Source organism: Aptenodytes patagonicus, chromosome 6 (genome assembly GCF_965638725.1).
Source record: "Aptenodytes patagonicus chromosome 6, bAptPat1.pri.cur, whole genome shotgun sequence".
In the NCBI taxonomy this organism is placed as follows: domain Eukaryota; kingdom Metazoa; phylum Chordata; class Aves; order Sphenisciformes; family Spheniscidae; genus Aptenodytes; species Aptenodytes patagonicus.
In genome coordinates this window covers 6,631,493-6,646,578 of record NC_134954.1, presented here as the reverse complement: position 1 = coordinate 6,646,578, position 15,086 = coordinate 6,631,493, and the positions used below count along the sequence as shown (strand labels likewise).

The following is a 15,086-nucleotide window of genomic DNA, read 5'->3' as shown; positions in this document are numbered from 1 at the left end:
GCAGCAGCAAGAATTTTCCATTTCCGCAATAAATGGTACTGTTGTGCATTTTCTGTCACCTCTCTTTTTTTTTTTTTTTTTTTAAAATACTCACCCAACTGGAAACCTTTTCCCAGTTAATTGGGAATTTATATTTATCCCCCATGAAAAATATTTACAATAAAACTGTTGGGTATAGTCTTTCAAAATCAGCAAGCAAGTTTATGTAAACATCAGGTAATAAAAATCAACAATTTAATTCCATGCCTAAAGTAGTGCATATAGGCCAGTAACTCCATTAACTTAACTCCATTAACTTAAGAGCATTGCTTTTCATCTGTGTGGTGGCCTAAAAGCACTCCCTTCTTTGTAGTAAAAGTTGAAACCCCATCCCTTTCAGTAGTTTTACTTTTTCTTTTCTAACAACTTTTGAAGTTGGCTGGAGTAGACTAACGAGTAGCCTTTTTGAATGAAAAAGGCTTAATACTTCCCCTGCACTGTAAATGCATCCTTATGGCAAGATACTGCATAAAACTAGCCAGTTGAAGTATATATTTCTTAATTACTTCTTAGTTCTATTTTGTGTTGGTAATTTTTTCAGTGTTATTTTATTTAGGAAATGGAGTTTGAGTGTTGAGAAAGAAGTGTTTCAAAATAGTTAGTAGCCCAGATCAATGGCTAAATCTCAGAGGCCTTCAGTCACTGTTTCTCCGTCAGGTATACCCACTACACTTAGACTGCCAATGAGAACTTAAGCTTTTACAAGCTCTCAGCTTTGCAGCTTTACAGTGACAGCTAATAATAACGGCATTTTTAAATAAATGGACTAACTCTGTTGTAAAGGAGGTGTTTAAGTAACAGTATATTGCCTCTAAAATAGTATTTGATTAAAATACCAGACTTTTTGAAGAATTATTGCTAGAAGTAATGCATAGAAATACTCTTTCTAAAGATTGACTTCCTCTCCAAGTGATCTTCATTGTCTCTGTGTTCAGCAGTTTGGCAAAGGAATAGTGAGAAAATAACTAATCAGTTTACAAATCCTTGATTTTGTGTGTTTGGTTTTGCTGCATTTTTGCTTTTAAAAGAAGTCCTACTATTTGAAATTACTTACATGGCCAGCTTTTAGAAAGAAAATGGCAAAAGGTGTGTAAAACTTGCATATATCTCAAACAGGAACCAATTTTCAACAATTTTTTTTCCTTTATTTTGCTAACACAGATTGCATATGCTGTGTGAGTTAGAACATAGTATTGGACCAATGTTTCAGCAACCAGATGGTGACCACGGTAGAGATTCCCTGAATTGGTGTGCTCGTATTGAAATGACCCAAAACTCTTACAGAGCAAAAGAACCCATTTTAGCACTGAGAAGGGCTTTGCTTAGTCTCAGTAAAAGGTAAGAACATGACTATTTCTTGTCTGTGTTGTATTCTCAGTAATATTCTGGTTTTACATATGCATGTTAGAAGAGAGAAGATAAAACTCTGTGGAAATTTATACTGTAGACAAAAGCAGTCCTCTCCAATATTATGTACCTTCAAAATAGAAGGGAAAAGTGGTGTCTATAGGAAAGATAAGGGAGAAACAGGGGGAAAGAGTACTTGTTTCCAGACCTAAATGGAAAAAAGGTGAAACAGATGTATTACAAATAATTTTACATGATTGCTATGTAGTATAAAGTTTATTAAGAAATTTTGTTTGTGTTTCAACACATTGTGGTACTTACTTCAGATTGTAAAGCAGCATTCATGACTGAAATTTTTCATTTTCTGCAAAAATATCTCTGCAGCCAGGATTACAGTGAGCTTGTTGGACAGTGTTGGCTCCAGAGTGCTAGAGTTGCGAGAAAAGCTGGTCATCACCAGACTGCATATAATGCTCTTCTGAATGCTGGGGAATCTACGCTCTCAGAACTTTATATAGAAAGAGCAAAGTGGCTCTGGTCCAAGGTAAAGAAAATAAAAATGGAATTTACTTTCTTACATGCAAGAAAATAATCTTTAGTTTTTTTCAAGAAAAAAAGGCACACAATCAGTGTACGTAAAACAAAATACGTCAGCTGGGACTATCAACACATTCTGATTGCAGTTGAGCCATGGGAAGTTTTTACCTCCAGCTGCTAGTCGGCCCTTTTCTGTATCCATTGATTTTTCTGGCAGCTATGTATAAAACTGGTGGATTACTTGCCTCTGTCAAAGCAGCCCTGGCAAATTTAAATTATCTTAATAGTAGACCTTTCCTTAATTTGTATCCTTTTAACTAATAGAGGTAGGCAGCAAACATGGGAGCAGTTATTGTGGTAAACCTAAAGGCACAACAATGCTGAGTTAACAAGGGTATATAAGAAGCATTTGAAGTCAGTAATATTCAGTTACCACAGCCAGAATGATCTAGAACACACTCCGGGACATAGCTTTGCCTTAATAACAACTGTGAGATGGAAGTTTTGCATCTCTCTTATTCAAAGTATATAAAATGTTTTCCTCTTTCACTTAGGGTGAAGTTCATCAAGCACTCATTGTTCTCCAGAAGGGGGTTGAGTTATGTTTCCCTGAAAATAAAGTACTGTGTAATACCAAAAATCAGCTCATCCATGGTCGGGCAATGCTGCTAGTGGGCAGATTTATGGAAGAAACTGCTAACTTTGAAAGCAATGCAGTTATGAAAAAGTATAAGGTAATCTGATATACTAGTGTTAACAAGACAGTAGTTTTGAATAATAATAATATTAATAATAATAATAAATATATCCCTTAAGTAAGCGATCATTATGCTCCTGATGATGTCAACCAAGGATAGCATCGATGGGATTAAATGGTGTATCAATGTGTAGGAGGGAAGTAGTTCTTCTCGTAAAGATTTAACTATCTGAATTAGCTTTAATATAACACGTCAATACAGGGAAGTCTACAGTTCCCAACAGTGGGAGCTAAGAATACCTAATAGAACTCTTTTAAAATAAAAACCAAATTACAGGAGCATGGCTTTTTTCTTACGCAAGCACAAATTAAAATTCCTCACTAAAATGTGGGCTACTCTAAAGAGACAGTGAGATAACTTGATGACACATTGTGCTACTCTTCAGTGTTACTTCTCTCTCTGGTAGCGACTTATAATTGTGCTTTAAATATGCTTCCAATCTCTGAAGAACCAGGAAAAGAGGCAAATGGTATGTTTTTCTTCAACAACACAGCACTACACTGCTTCATCTTGCTATGCCAGTGAAATACTGTTTTGGCATTGATTAATACTGCCTACTAAACCAGTAGTGGATGCAGATCTTTATGGTTCCTTAAAAGTAGTATGTTTCCTATCCAAGTTTTGGCATTTGATATTGTTAATACTTACTGCTGTCTTACTAATTAAAATACTTTTGTAACAGTCATTTAGAGAAAAATCTAATGGATGTATCAAATCAAATGAAGGTTGGAATAATGGACACTAATGAAATTTTGATGGATTATATTAAAATACTAATGCTTAGAATTCTCTACTGCCTAAATATTGGCACTGGAAACAAAACAGTGTTATTAGAGAATGAATGTGCCACTTGCTAAGTTATTTCTTTTCTAAGTCACAATTTTTTGTTTTTCTTTTAAACATCATGCTTTTAGAAGGAAAACAGAAATGTGAAAATCATCCTGCTGTTTCACTTTTCAAAAACCTAAAAGAAACCCAATATTGAGTTTATCAGGATCAGGAACTTGATTATAATATTTTGAATAAAACTATAATCTTTCCTAGTTGAGGAATCGTATATCATCCTGTCTTAAATTATCTTGCTGTCTCCAAATCCAAAAGGTATTTTAAGAACAGACTTCTGGTTTGTACAGGCATTTATCTTGGGGCGAAATAACAATTTGGAGTTACAAAGTTACAATTAATACTTTTTTGCATGTACTTTGCACAAACGTAACTAATACAAGATTCTTGTTTCTTGAGAATTTTTTTTTTTTTATTTTAAATTTAGCATCCTCTCAAAAGTAATTATCTCTTTTTGATTTTGTTGCAGGATGTTACGATTTTCTTGCCAGAATGGGAAGATGGACATTTTTATCTTGCTAAATATTACGATAAATTAATGCCAATGGTAACTGACAACAAGATGGAAAAACAAGGAGATCTGATTAGATACATAGTTCATCATTTTGGGAGGTTAGACCCTAGGGAAACTTTGCTTAGTTTCTATAGAAGGATGACTATTATACTGAAAAAAACATTTTATAGGAGTATGTTGTCTTTCAACAATTCAAATTTTTATGCAGTATTGTAAAACAAAATACTGCATGCTTCCTTTTGTTTTCATACCTAATTAATTTTACTTCTGCCTTCTGACTAAGCAATTGTTGTCTGCCTTGTGTAAGACAGTTAATCATCTGCAGTTTTGATTAATAAAAACAAAACCTTTGTATATTAGTAAGCTTTTAGTTGTTGCAGACGCATTAAAATGCTGAACGTAAATTTCTACAGTCCAGAATGGAATGTGAAACAATTAAGGATGTAAAGTTTGTAATGCTTCTAATATATATCATTAACATGCTGTGATTTAAACATGTAATCACAGGTCTCTACAGTATGGAAACCAATTCATCTATCAGTCAATGCCAAGAATGCTGTCTTTATGGCTGGACTTTGGAGCAAAAGCATATGAATGTGATAAAGGTAGAACATTTTTTCCCAGTACATACTTCCTGTGTCATACTTTTGAATATATAATTGAAAGAGCAGTGAAGTATATTTACAGTTCTTTGTTTAGACTTATTGCCTGAGATTATATGGAAACAAGAAAGTACTATTTTTCTTTTAAATTGCAGGAGAGTATTAATAATTTTAATTAAACCCTCCAGAACTTTTTAAAAATATATAATGAGATAGCATTGTTCTTCAGGTAACTTAAGTTGATAAACAGATTTAGGGAAAATCCTTGCATGTCACCTGTCACCTAAGTTGCCTCATGAGTAATGAGTAGCGGTTTTGTATACACTTGCTACAGTAAAGCGTGAGGCTGTGGGCCTTTTTTCCAATTTGTCTTGGTTCCAGTTGTTGAAGGAATTTTACGGAACTTTAAATGGGGGGAAGAAAAAAATCCTGCGGGCAGCATCGAGGCATGTGAAACTACTACCATAGATGCATTTTTGGGTGGGAGATGTTTGTACAAATGGAAATTGCAAATGTCACCTGCAGGTCTGGAGTGAAGCAGATAGTGCTGGCTCCTTCATCTTGACCTGGTTCTATACGCTTAGGTCAACTGAATTTGGCTGCAGGCACATCAGATGCTGCTTTCTTCATTGGTGATGTGCTACTCGTGCTGCGTCCTCCGGTGCAGCGGTGGAGATAGCAGCAGATGTGCTAATTTCATCCCTTGTAAAGACTTTCTTCATTTCCCCTCCACTAAAGAACATTAGAATCCTTTTACCGGGGAAATACATGGAGTGTTTTTGGTTTTGCTCTACGCCATTGCATCACTTTAGAGGAGTAAGAGATGTTTTATTTTAAGAGTGTAAGGAGAGCTTTTCTGCTGTTGTCTGTTCCATGTTCCTGTTGTCTGTGCTTGTTTATTTCCCATTATTCTGGTTAGTTAAATAGCATATGTATTAAGTCATTGTATGCTATGTTGAAAAGAACTTTACAGTAGGAGCTTTTACTTTTCCTTGAGTTTTTTTGGCTTATGAAAATTACCAACAAAATATGTTTTTGATTTAAATGACTTTACATTTCTGATGGGAGAAAAAAGGAACATAATCTTGTCCTCTTGTGTTTTTCAGCTAGTCGTTCAGAACGTGTTCAAATGAAAAATGATTTAGCTAAAATAAACAAGGTGATTACAGAGCACACGAATCACCTGGCACCTTACCAGTTTCTGACAGCTTTTTCTCAGTTAATCTCCCGAATCTGCCATTCTCATGATGAAGTCTTTGCAGTTCTGATGGTGATTGTTGCTAAAGTGTTTTTAGCCTATCCACAGCAAGCAATGTGGATGATGACTGCTGTGTCCAAGGTACCTTGATAAATATAGCTACACCTTTATTAAGTTTGTAAAACTGTTTTCATCAGAGAGAAATGTGAATATAACCTATTTTACTTTAAGATGATAAGAAGGAATTGAGAGTTTCAGTTGCTGTGATACAGTGTTGTGGAACAGGGTATCAATGCTATCGCTGCAAAAGATTTTATTGCAGTCTAAAGTTCAGGTATTACAGTTTAAGTGTTCCAAATTAGAATGCTAACATGCATCGTGACTTGTATGATGTACTAGGAAAGGAAATTGAATAACAAATAGCTGATGAATTGGGTAGTTACAGACAACAGGTTTTGTTGGTTTTAGTAATTGTAATAGTACTTCCAGTTTTAGAATCAAATAATTAACTCTGTGCCTTGATTAAAATGAGAGAGATACACTACTTAGTCCTTATACTTACCTGGTAGTAAGGTCATTCCAAAGCAAATTGGAAAGCATGGTGCATACTATTTCTTTAAGGCTGGTGAAATAACATTCAGGATACACTGGCATATTCTTGAATATTGACCTTTATGTTGTGGGACTCCCAAGAATGGTTTCAGAAAGTAATCACCCACCCACCCACACCCCCAACAACCGTACAGCTTTAGTACTTCTTCAGTTGGAGAACATCCTTTTCCAGCTATTAAATACGACAAGCAATAAGTAGAGAAAATAATATATTAATTACTGTGGGGTTTTCTTTTTTTTAGGATTCTTTAATTGATTTGACTGTTGTTTAATAAGTTTTAACTTTCCTCTTTTTTCAGTCCTCTTACCCTACGCGTGTCAATAGATGTAAGGAAATTCTAAACAAAGCTATTCACATGAAGGAATCTTTAGGAAAATTTATTGGAGATGCAACACGCCTTACAGATAAGCTGTTAGAACTGTGCAACAAACCGGTACTTACAAAAATAAACAGATTAATGCATGTAATAGGATTATTCAAAAACGTTATACAAAAGCTTCTGATAGCTTTCATTAGCCAATTCATTACATTACTGCAATTTAACAGAAACTACATTAACTTGCAAAAGACTTTTTTTTTTTTACTTCATAAAAATATTCAAAAAAGTAGAAAATAGCTCTAAATTGAGCACATTGCAAAATATTTCAGTACATAATAGTACATTTCACAGTGCATGGGCTTTACATTGTTTTGTGCTTTCATGTATGATTCTTGCCCAGTAACTTTCATGGAGTTTTACTATAAAAATAGACTGGTTGTGTTTTCATGAACAAATGAACTTGATAATAAAGGTAAAACTAAATAAATTCTTTCATTATTCTGTATTTACATTCAGAGTGAAAAATACATGTGCCATAAAGGCCAGATATATTTACTTTCGACCACTCCCATTTCCTTTTAAATGTAATTTGCTATTTTTCTTACTACCATAAGCATTTATTATTCTATTCATTAGTTAATGTGAAATAGCAGTAATATTTTCAGTGTTTATTGTTAACTTTGGAACAACTTTTTTTTTTTTCCTTCAAGGTTGATGGAAACAGCTCAACATTAAGCATGAATATTCATTTCAAAACACTCAAGAGATTAGTAGAAGAGCACACGTTTAGTGAAATTCTCATTCCCTTACAATCTGTAATGATACCAACTCTTCCTTCAATTCCTGGTACACATGCTAACCATGACCCTTTTCCTGGATGCTGGGCCTACATTGCAGGCTTTGATGATACGGTAAGCCTCCGGCTGGCACCTCGTTTTAAACTTCCTGTTAAACAAATGTAGCTGCAAATACATCTTAGTTCCCTAGAAATGGAGGAGTTGAGTAGGAAACTTCATAATTACTTTCGTGAAAACCGAGTGGCTTCTGTCATAACAGCCTGAGACAGATATGGCCTCTTGGTACTTAGATAAAGTTTTGGCCTGAGGTTAATAGGATGTGGCTCCATGGAAGTGCTAACGTGATCGGTTGCAGTGGTTTATTACAGTTAGACACTTTATTTTGTATGATCTGATACAGATGTTAATAAAGAACTTAATTTTTTCTTTAGGTGGAAATTCTTGCCTCACTTCAAAAGCCAAAAAAGATCACTTTAAAAGGTTCAGATGGGAAATCTTACATTATGATGTGTAAGCCAAAAGATGATCTAAGAAAAGACTGTCGGCTCATGGAATTCAACTCCCTTATTAATAAGGTTTGATGAGTTAGACAATCAGGTGCATTACACTTACTGACCAGAACAAAATGCTGAACTATCTAACAAAAAAACAACTTACCTTGAGATAAAGCTTACTGGAAGAAAAGTAAACTGTTGCAAAATATCTTGTTTCAGTGGAAATCAATAGCAATTGATAATGTATAACTTCTTACGGACAGTAACATTTTGCCAAAATAATTGCTTATTCCAGCAAAAACATATAGGAAAGGTTATTTACAGTAAATAAATAACTGCAAACTTTCTGCTGTCATGCTTCATATTTCTTATTCAGTATTTTCTAATATTTTTAATGAGAAATAGGTAAATTCATCTTTTCATACTAAAAGTGTTGCCATACTTCTTATTTTAATTATATTTTGCTTCTCAGCAATATGCTTAAGGTTAAGGTACCATGTTTTCCATGAGGTTAAAGCAAATGATAGCATCTCTGAAACACTAAAACATTTATTTCAAATACTGCTTTTAAGGGATTTAAGCCATGTACAAGTTATGCAGTTTGACTATTTTATAGCAAAATTCTCTTTTTTAATTTACTTTGGAGAACAGATGAGCCCTTTGCTTGCATTTGACCTACTGCAGACAGTGAAGCTTAGAATTTTAAATTCTAGATCATGTGATTGGAAAATAGATATAGACAGAATGGCTAATGTTATTGATACTTTTTGATCCTATCTGTTAATCTCATTTTTCTTTTGTGAATAGTGCTTAAGAAAAGATGCGGAGTCACGTAGACGAGAACTCCATATTCGAACCTACGCAGTTATTCCATTAAACGATGAATGTGGCATAATTGAATGGGTGAACAATACTGCTGGTTTAAGAAATATCCTGATAAAACTTTATAAGGAGAAAGGTAAAGAAATATATTAGACTATAGTGATTTTTTTTTTTTTTTTAAAGGGCTTGTATCTTTATTCGTAAATGAGACAAACAGCAAGGATCAGACTAAATTCTAGGAAGATGCAGTCACGTGTATTTTTAACTATCTGCAATATATTATTATTCATATGTGTGGTAGACTTTTGCTCTTAAATGGAAGGGAATTGGTGCTTGCAATAAACAAGTTCCTTACAAGAACTGATAACACAATCATCTTAATACATTCTTTTCTACAATGATGTAAATCATTTCAGCCGCAGTGCCAGCAGCATGGGAATGTATGTGCATCACTGAATAATAGAAAAGACTGGACTTTTTCTTCAGATTTGATCTGTTGTTTTTCATTTCTGTTACATTTGTGTGAGATAATTAAGATAATCTATAATTGAGTCAAGGTTGAGGGTACAGCAACTTTCCAGGGAAAAGATCAGATTTCTTTTGAATTTCTTGTTAACAAAGCAACTTTCTGGTCAGTGCAGTAAAATTTTGGGGGAAGATTTCACACATTATCTGGCTGTATGCAGACATCTGGGAGTTTGGAACTCCAAACATCTCAGCTGAATATAATGAATGGCTTTGTGAGGGTGGGGGTTTTTGTGTATGTGTTTTCCCCCCACTCCACCCCATGGCAATCGGTAAAACTCTGGTGGCTTGTTTGCCAGGTCTTCTCTTTCAGTTAACATTATGATTTTTTTAATTTACTTTCCAGTACCTCACCACCACCATGTTCTATGGGTTATTTTCCATTTGCTCATTTATTTCAACTTTATGGAGATGTTTATCTTCTCTAAAATACCATATTATAGTACCTATAAGGCTTTATATTTGGGGATTTCTTTTGCCTAATTGAGAAGGTCTATTACAGGTATCTATATGACTGGAAAAGAATTGCGTCAGCATATGCTTCCAAAGTCAGCACCTTTGTCTGAAAAGCTGAAAATGTTCAAAGAAGTCCTTCTGCCTCGTCATCCTCCTCTCTTTCATGAATGGTTTCTTAGAACATTTCCTGATCCTACTTCATGGTGAGTGACTGGGACTGGGCTAGCTCAGGAATATCTACTTTGTGTATTTCACTAAACATTAATGATACTACTGGATAAAGACAGATAACCCAAGGCAGTGACATAGACATATCTGACTCTTATTTCTGCAGGTACAATAGTAGGTCAGCCTATTGTCGTTCTGTTGCAGTTATGTCAATGGTAGGTTACATACTTGGCCTAGGAGACCGTCATGGTGAAAACATCCTGTTTGATTCGTTGACTGGTGAATGTGTGCATGTGGATTTCAACTGCCTTTTCAATAAGGTGAGAAATGCCACTTGCTGAACTTGCTCTTTATTTTATAAATTACTACTTGTTCTGGTTTTTTCCACTTTTTTTACTTTAACATATCTGTTGTGTTATCTCTCTCACTTTGTTTCTTATTTATACCAAACAAACAGTCTGGGATATGTAAAGAGTATGTGATTGTTCTGTATACTGTATTAATGAAAGCCAGCTTTTTGATTTAGCCAGTATCAGATGAGCTGATGTGGATACACTGAAATAGCCCAAATTGTAGAGTATTTGTATTTTGTGACTCTCCTCTCTCCACTACCACCCTCCAAACAAAGCTGTAATTACTACATTCAGAATTCTGCTGCTGTGAAGAGTTTCTTTGTTTTTTCTCACACAAATTCAGCACAAAAATTCCAATGGTTCTGTAAAAATAAACAGCAGAAATTGTGGCCAGAGTGGGATTTGGAGTTTTGGTGTTTCTGTTGAAAGATGCTTTTGGTGTGGAATACGTGCCCTTTTTAATTCAGATAAGTGAGGCAGAGGTACTGTTAGTTTAGTTCTCCTGCTTTCTTTTTAGTAAGCCTAAATTGTCCTACATAACCCTTAATTAAAAAAATATTTTTAGGCTAACTTGCATATTATAAAAGAAAAGTTAGCATTTTGCATGAAACTACAGAGCAGCAATATATATTTAGTACAAAATTTTATACCCTGTATTAGTGTAATAGAACAGGGAAAAAGAGGTTGTTTGGACATTGGTGTCCTTTATTCACTGTAATTTCCCTTTAACAGCTGAGAAGAACTGTGATCTGAGCAAACATCTCTTGTCAGCTGGGAAACTGCCACTGACAAAGATGGTGAAAAAACCTAAAAATTATGCAAATGTTACCCTTTACTTTAATAATGCTTAAAATGCTTAGGGTGTACTCTTTTTTTTTTTTTTTTTTTTTTTTTTTTTTTCCTTTTTTCTTTATCAATGTAAAGGGAGAAACTTTTGAAGTTCCGGAAATCGTTCCTTTTCGTCTCACTCACAACATGGTTAATGGAATGGGTCCAATGGGAACAGAAGGTCTCTTCCGAAGAGCTTGTGAAGTCACAATGAGGCTTATGCGTGATCAAAGGGAGCCTCTAATGAGGTACGGCAACTGGTTTTGCTACAAACTCTGAAAAAGCTGTCTGTAGTCTAAACATCTGAAACAGTAGCTGCTGCAGTTTCAGCATGTGCCTGTCATGCAGCTCGATCTTGCTATGACATGCATTGAAATATAAAACAATATAAATATTCAGCGCTAACTTTAGACTCCTGTCAGTGTTCTTGTTTTGAAAATTAAATGTATTATATGTATCTTATCCTTTTATTTTTAATTTATTTAGTGTCTTAAAGACTTTTCTCCATGATCCTCTTGTGGAATGGAGTAAACCTGTTAAAGGGAATACAAAAGCACAGGTGAACGAAACTGGAGAAGTTGTCAACGAAAAGGTTAGTTGAAAACAAGCATAGCATAAGGTATTCAAATGTCAAATGTCCATTATGGTTGCAAGTTACATATTTTCTAATTGAAACCTTAACTTTCTTGTTTTTTCTTTCATTTAAAAATTCCTGTGGTTGTTTCTTCTTGATTGTCTCTGCGTTCATAGTTTTTATCTGTAAAGAGACTATTTTTATTGATAGAAAATGTAATTTATCTACTAAAGAACCAAACAAAATAGAGCCTGTGATTCTCTTATTAGTGTTACTAAATCAAGGACAACATCAACAGAAGCAATAGGATAGGTGAGGCTCCTGCTTCCCCTCGCTCTGACTGTTGCACAGTCCTCCAGACTTACAGTGATGGTAACATTTGGAGTCCTTTCCATGCATATTTTTGCGCTTTTCATGAGTGGATGTTTATTATTGAATAAATACATGCCTTGTTACATGTCAAGGAATACTTAGTTAAAATTAGGATTTCCTACGTACTGTTTCTTTTGTAGCTGCTGGTAAATACTATATTGTTCATCCAAAATAGAGCTTGCACAACCTATAATATTTATTCTAGTTCCCCTTTGCAAAAATTCTGCTTTGTCTCCTTTTTGCTTTGAAAGGAATATTGAGTGAAAATAAGTATGTGTAAGAGCAGAGAAAACTTAGGGAGCACTGATAAATACAGCAACTAAGATAAGGACAAACTACAGCACTGAAGCTATATTACAACAAAGAACGTAACTGGGCTATTTGAGCACAGAGAATCTCCTGGTCTTCAAATAATTACTAACCAGGCTGTGTCTGCGTAACCTTTCCTTTAGTTACAGGACCACCCACATAGTTGTATATGGTTAACTGTTTTTTCTGGATAGGTGCCAATGTTACGCTTGAGCTTTAAAAGAAAATGTGTGAGTATAATTGGTATGACCTAGCTATTCTAGCGGGCCTCAGAACAGCTCATTTTAATAACAGGTTGTGATGAGCAACTCAGACTTCTTAATTTTCATAATTTTGGCCTAAATTTTCCAGACTAGGTATCTTCTTTAATTTTACCCAGAACTCCAAGAAAAAGGCTGGGGAAATTTTGCATTTATTTGAAAGTAACTGTATGAAATAAAGCATTCTAACATTTTCAAATACATTTGCATAGCTTCTTCAGTCTTCTCTGGTAAATTTTATTGGTAAAAATGTAAGGCAAAAGTCATAACTTGACCAATAGTCTATCCATTTTAAAGAATGATTTTTAAAAGTGGGTATCCTTTATTTTCTAGGTAACTGGTGTAGACATCTGGGGTTTGTATTAAATTAGTATACAGATTTCAAGCACTTATTTTAAGAAGTGGAAGTTCATGGATAGTAGCAATATTCATTTTTTTTTCCTTTTTCTTTGTTTCCAGGCCAAAACCCATGTCCTTGATATAGATCAACGGCTGCAAGGTGTCATTAAGACTAGAAACAGAATAAAAGGATTACCCTTATCTATTGAAGGGCATGTTCATTACCTTATTCAAGAAGCAAGTGATGACAACCTGCTCTGCCAGATGTATATGGGCTGGGCTCCATATATGTGAAATTTGTTCACTTTGGAACGGTACCATTCACAAGTGATGTAGCTATAATATTCTTGAGAAGGTATTAATCAGAGATAACTGGTCACTTCTGTTGATTTCTGACTGTAAGCAGCAGAACACTCTTATGATCAATCCGAAATCTATGTAAAATATACAATACACTTGCAAGTATGTTATGAATACACTTGCAGATGTGCAAGGTGTTACGACTTGTTTTGTATAAATATTGAAGCCAGTACATAGGAACTGCTTAAAAATTAGACTGTGCAAACCTCTGCAAGTTTCTTATGTACGTACCTACTCTGATTATATGAAAAATTTTCACAGTGTTGAAAGAATGTGCTCTATAAAGTACTGTATATTTTTGTAAAGTTTTTTTCTCATTCAGCTTACTTGTAGATTAGAAAATCTGACATTAAAGTTTTATACTGATATGATGTAAAGTGGTTCTTTCAACTTTTTCTACTCATAGTTCAGAAAGGCTTTCTAAAAATAATGAGTATTTCTCTTCAGCAGTACACCTTGAATTTTGGTTTCCTTTGACTTTCTTCCATAGGGCCTGGCTAAGTCTAGAAAAGCATTTGGGATCTTAAATCTCACCGTGAAGAAACCGGTAAAGTGTTACCATGTTCTGAAACGGTTTCCTTAGCCCTTGCCTGCTGTGCTAGGAAACCCTTGTGAAGGAAATTACACAAAGCTGTGAGTTAGAGGACCCTGGCAGTATGTCTGTGACACCAGTGCAGCAGGCAGGGTATAGTATCTGTGACTTTAACATACGTTCAGGCTCCTGAGACTTCTGGATAGGCCCTCTCTTCCCTCCTTTTTATAGTGTGGCTGCAGCGAGTGTTTTTCAGACTCCATTTCAGAAAAAGTGTTTTGACATGGACACTAAATGTGTTCAGAAGACATACACTAATTTACAGTAATGCTTGCTTCTCTGGGCATCCAAACTGGAGGGAAATGAGGGGGGAGATAGAGAAAAATTACACTCTCTTAGGGTATCATTAGAATTTTTGTACAGTATTTTTTGTTCCTGCTGTTCTGAGAGACAAACAATGCCATTAGTTTTTGATCACAGTAATGCTGTCGTGAGACTCAAGTTTTAGTTCAGCTGAAATCCAGACACTTCGGGGATTAAATTTAAAAAATGGGTTTACAACTGGTTATAGTGGTTTTGTTTCTCTGGGGAACTAGTGGGTAGTGTTCCCAGAGCGTTGTCGCTGCCTCATAAACCTGAAGATTTTTCCAATTAAGATCTTTGGAACCTACTACGATCTTTTCAGTTGTGGTGTGTGAGTGTGCTGGGGTTATGTTACCTTTCGCAGGCTTTGTCGTTATACCACAGAGCGAAGAGAACCTTACAGCGAACTGCTGCGCCAGGAGCGGCTCAGGGAGTTGCCGACTTCCATCACGCGGGGACTAGGCCTGCTACCCACAGCAGGCCGGGCCTGAGGGCACTGACGCGCGTCGTGGGAGCTCCGGTGCGGGCTGGTAGGAGAAGGGGCGAGAGGCGATGCTTCACGCGTTTAACAGCAACGACGGTGGAAGCTCTCCCCGGCCGCCTGACGGGGGACGAAGCGGGCGGGACGACGGTTACGCCTGAGGGCGGCCGGCGCCGCCGAGGGGAGGGAAGGAGCCCGCCCCGCCCCGCGCCACCAGCGCCGCTCTGTCCGCCCTCTCTATGTTCAGCGCGGGGCGCTCTGCGCGGCGCTCTGTGGCGCGGGC

The 15,086-nt window shown here is 35.8% G+C and overlaps 1 protein-coding gene across 1 annotated transcript in view; it reads left to right on the top strand.

Moving 5' to 3' along the window:
• The window catches only part of ATR (ATR checkpoint kinase), a 43,371-nt gene extending 29,581 nt beyond the window's left edge, over positions 1-13,790 (top strand). The window contains exons 33-47 of the mRNA XM_076343281.1: positions 1,201-1,377; positions 1,771-1,930; positions 2,478-2,657; positions 3,994-4,136; positions 4,546-4,643; positions 5,747-5,979; positions 6,750-6,884; positions 7,481-7,681; positions 7,999-8,142; positions 8,869-9,019; positions 9,911-10,067; positions 10,199-10,352; positions 11,310-11,461; positions 11,700-11,805; positions 13,188-13,790. Of these exons, the coding sequence (XP_076199396.1) occupies positions 1,201-1,377; positions 1,771-1,930; positions 2,478-2,657; positions 3,994-4,136; positions 4,546-4,643; positions 5,747-5,979; positions 6,750-6,884; positions 7,481-7,681; positions 7,999-8,142; positions 8,869-9,019; positions 9,911-10,067; positions 10,199-10,352; positions 11,310-11,461; positions 11,700-11,805; positions 13,188-13,361 (2,365 nt within the window). The 3' untranslated portion in view covers positions 13,362-13,790. The remainder of the gene's footprint in view (positions 1-1,200; positions 1,378-1,770; positions 1,931-2,477; positions 2,658-3,993; positions 4,137-4,545; positions 4,644-5,746; positions 5,980-6,749; positions 6,885-7,480; positions 7,682-7,998; positions 8,143-8,868; positions 9,020-9,910; positions 10,068-10,198; positions 10,353-11,309; positions 11,462-11,699; positions 11,806-13,187) is intronic.
• The last annotated feature ends 1,296 nt before the right edge of the window (positions 13,791-15,086 follow it).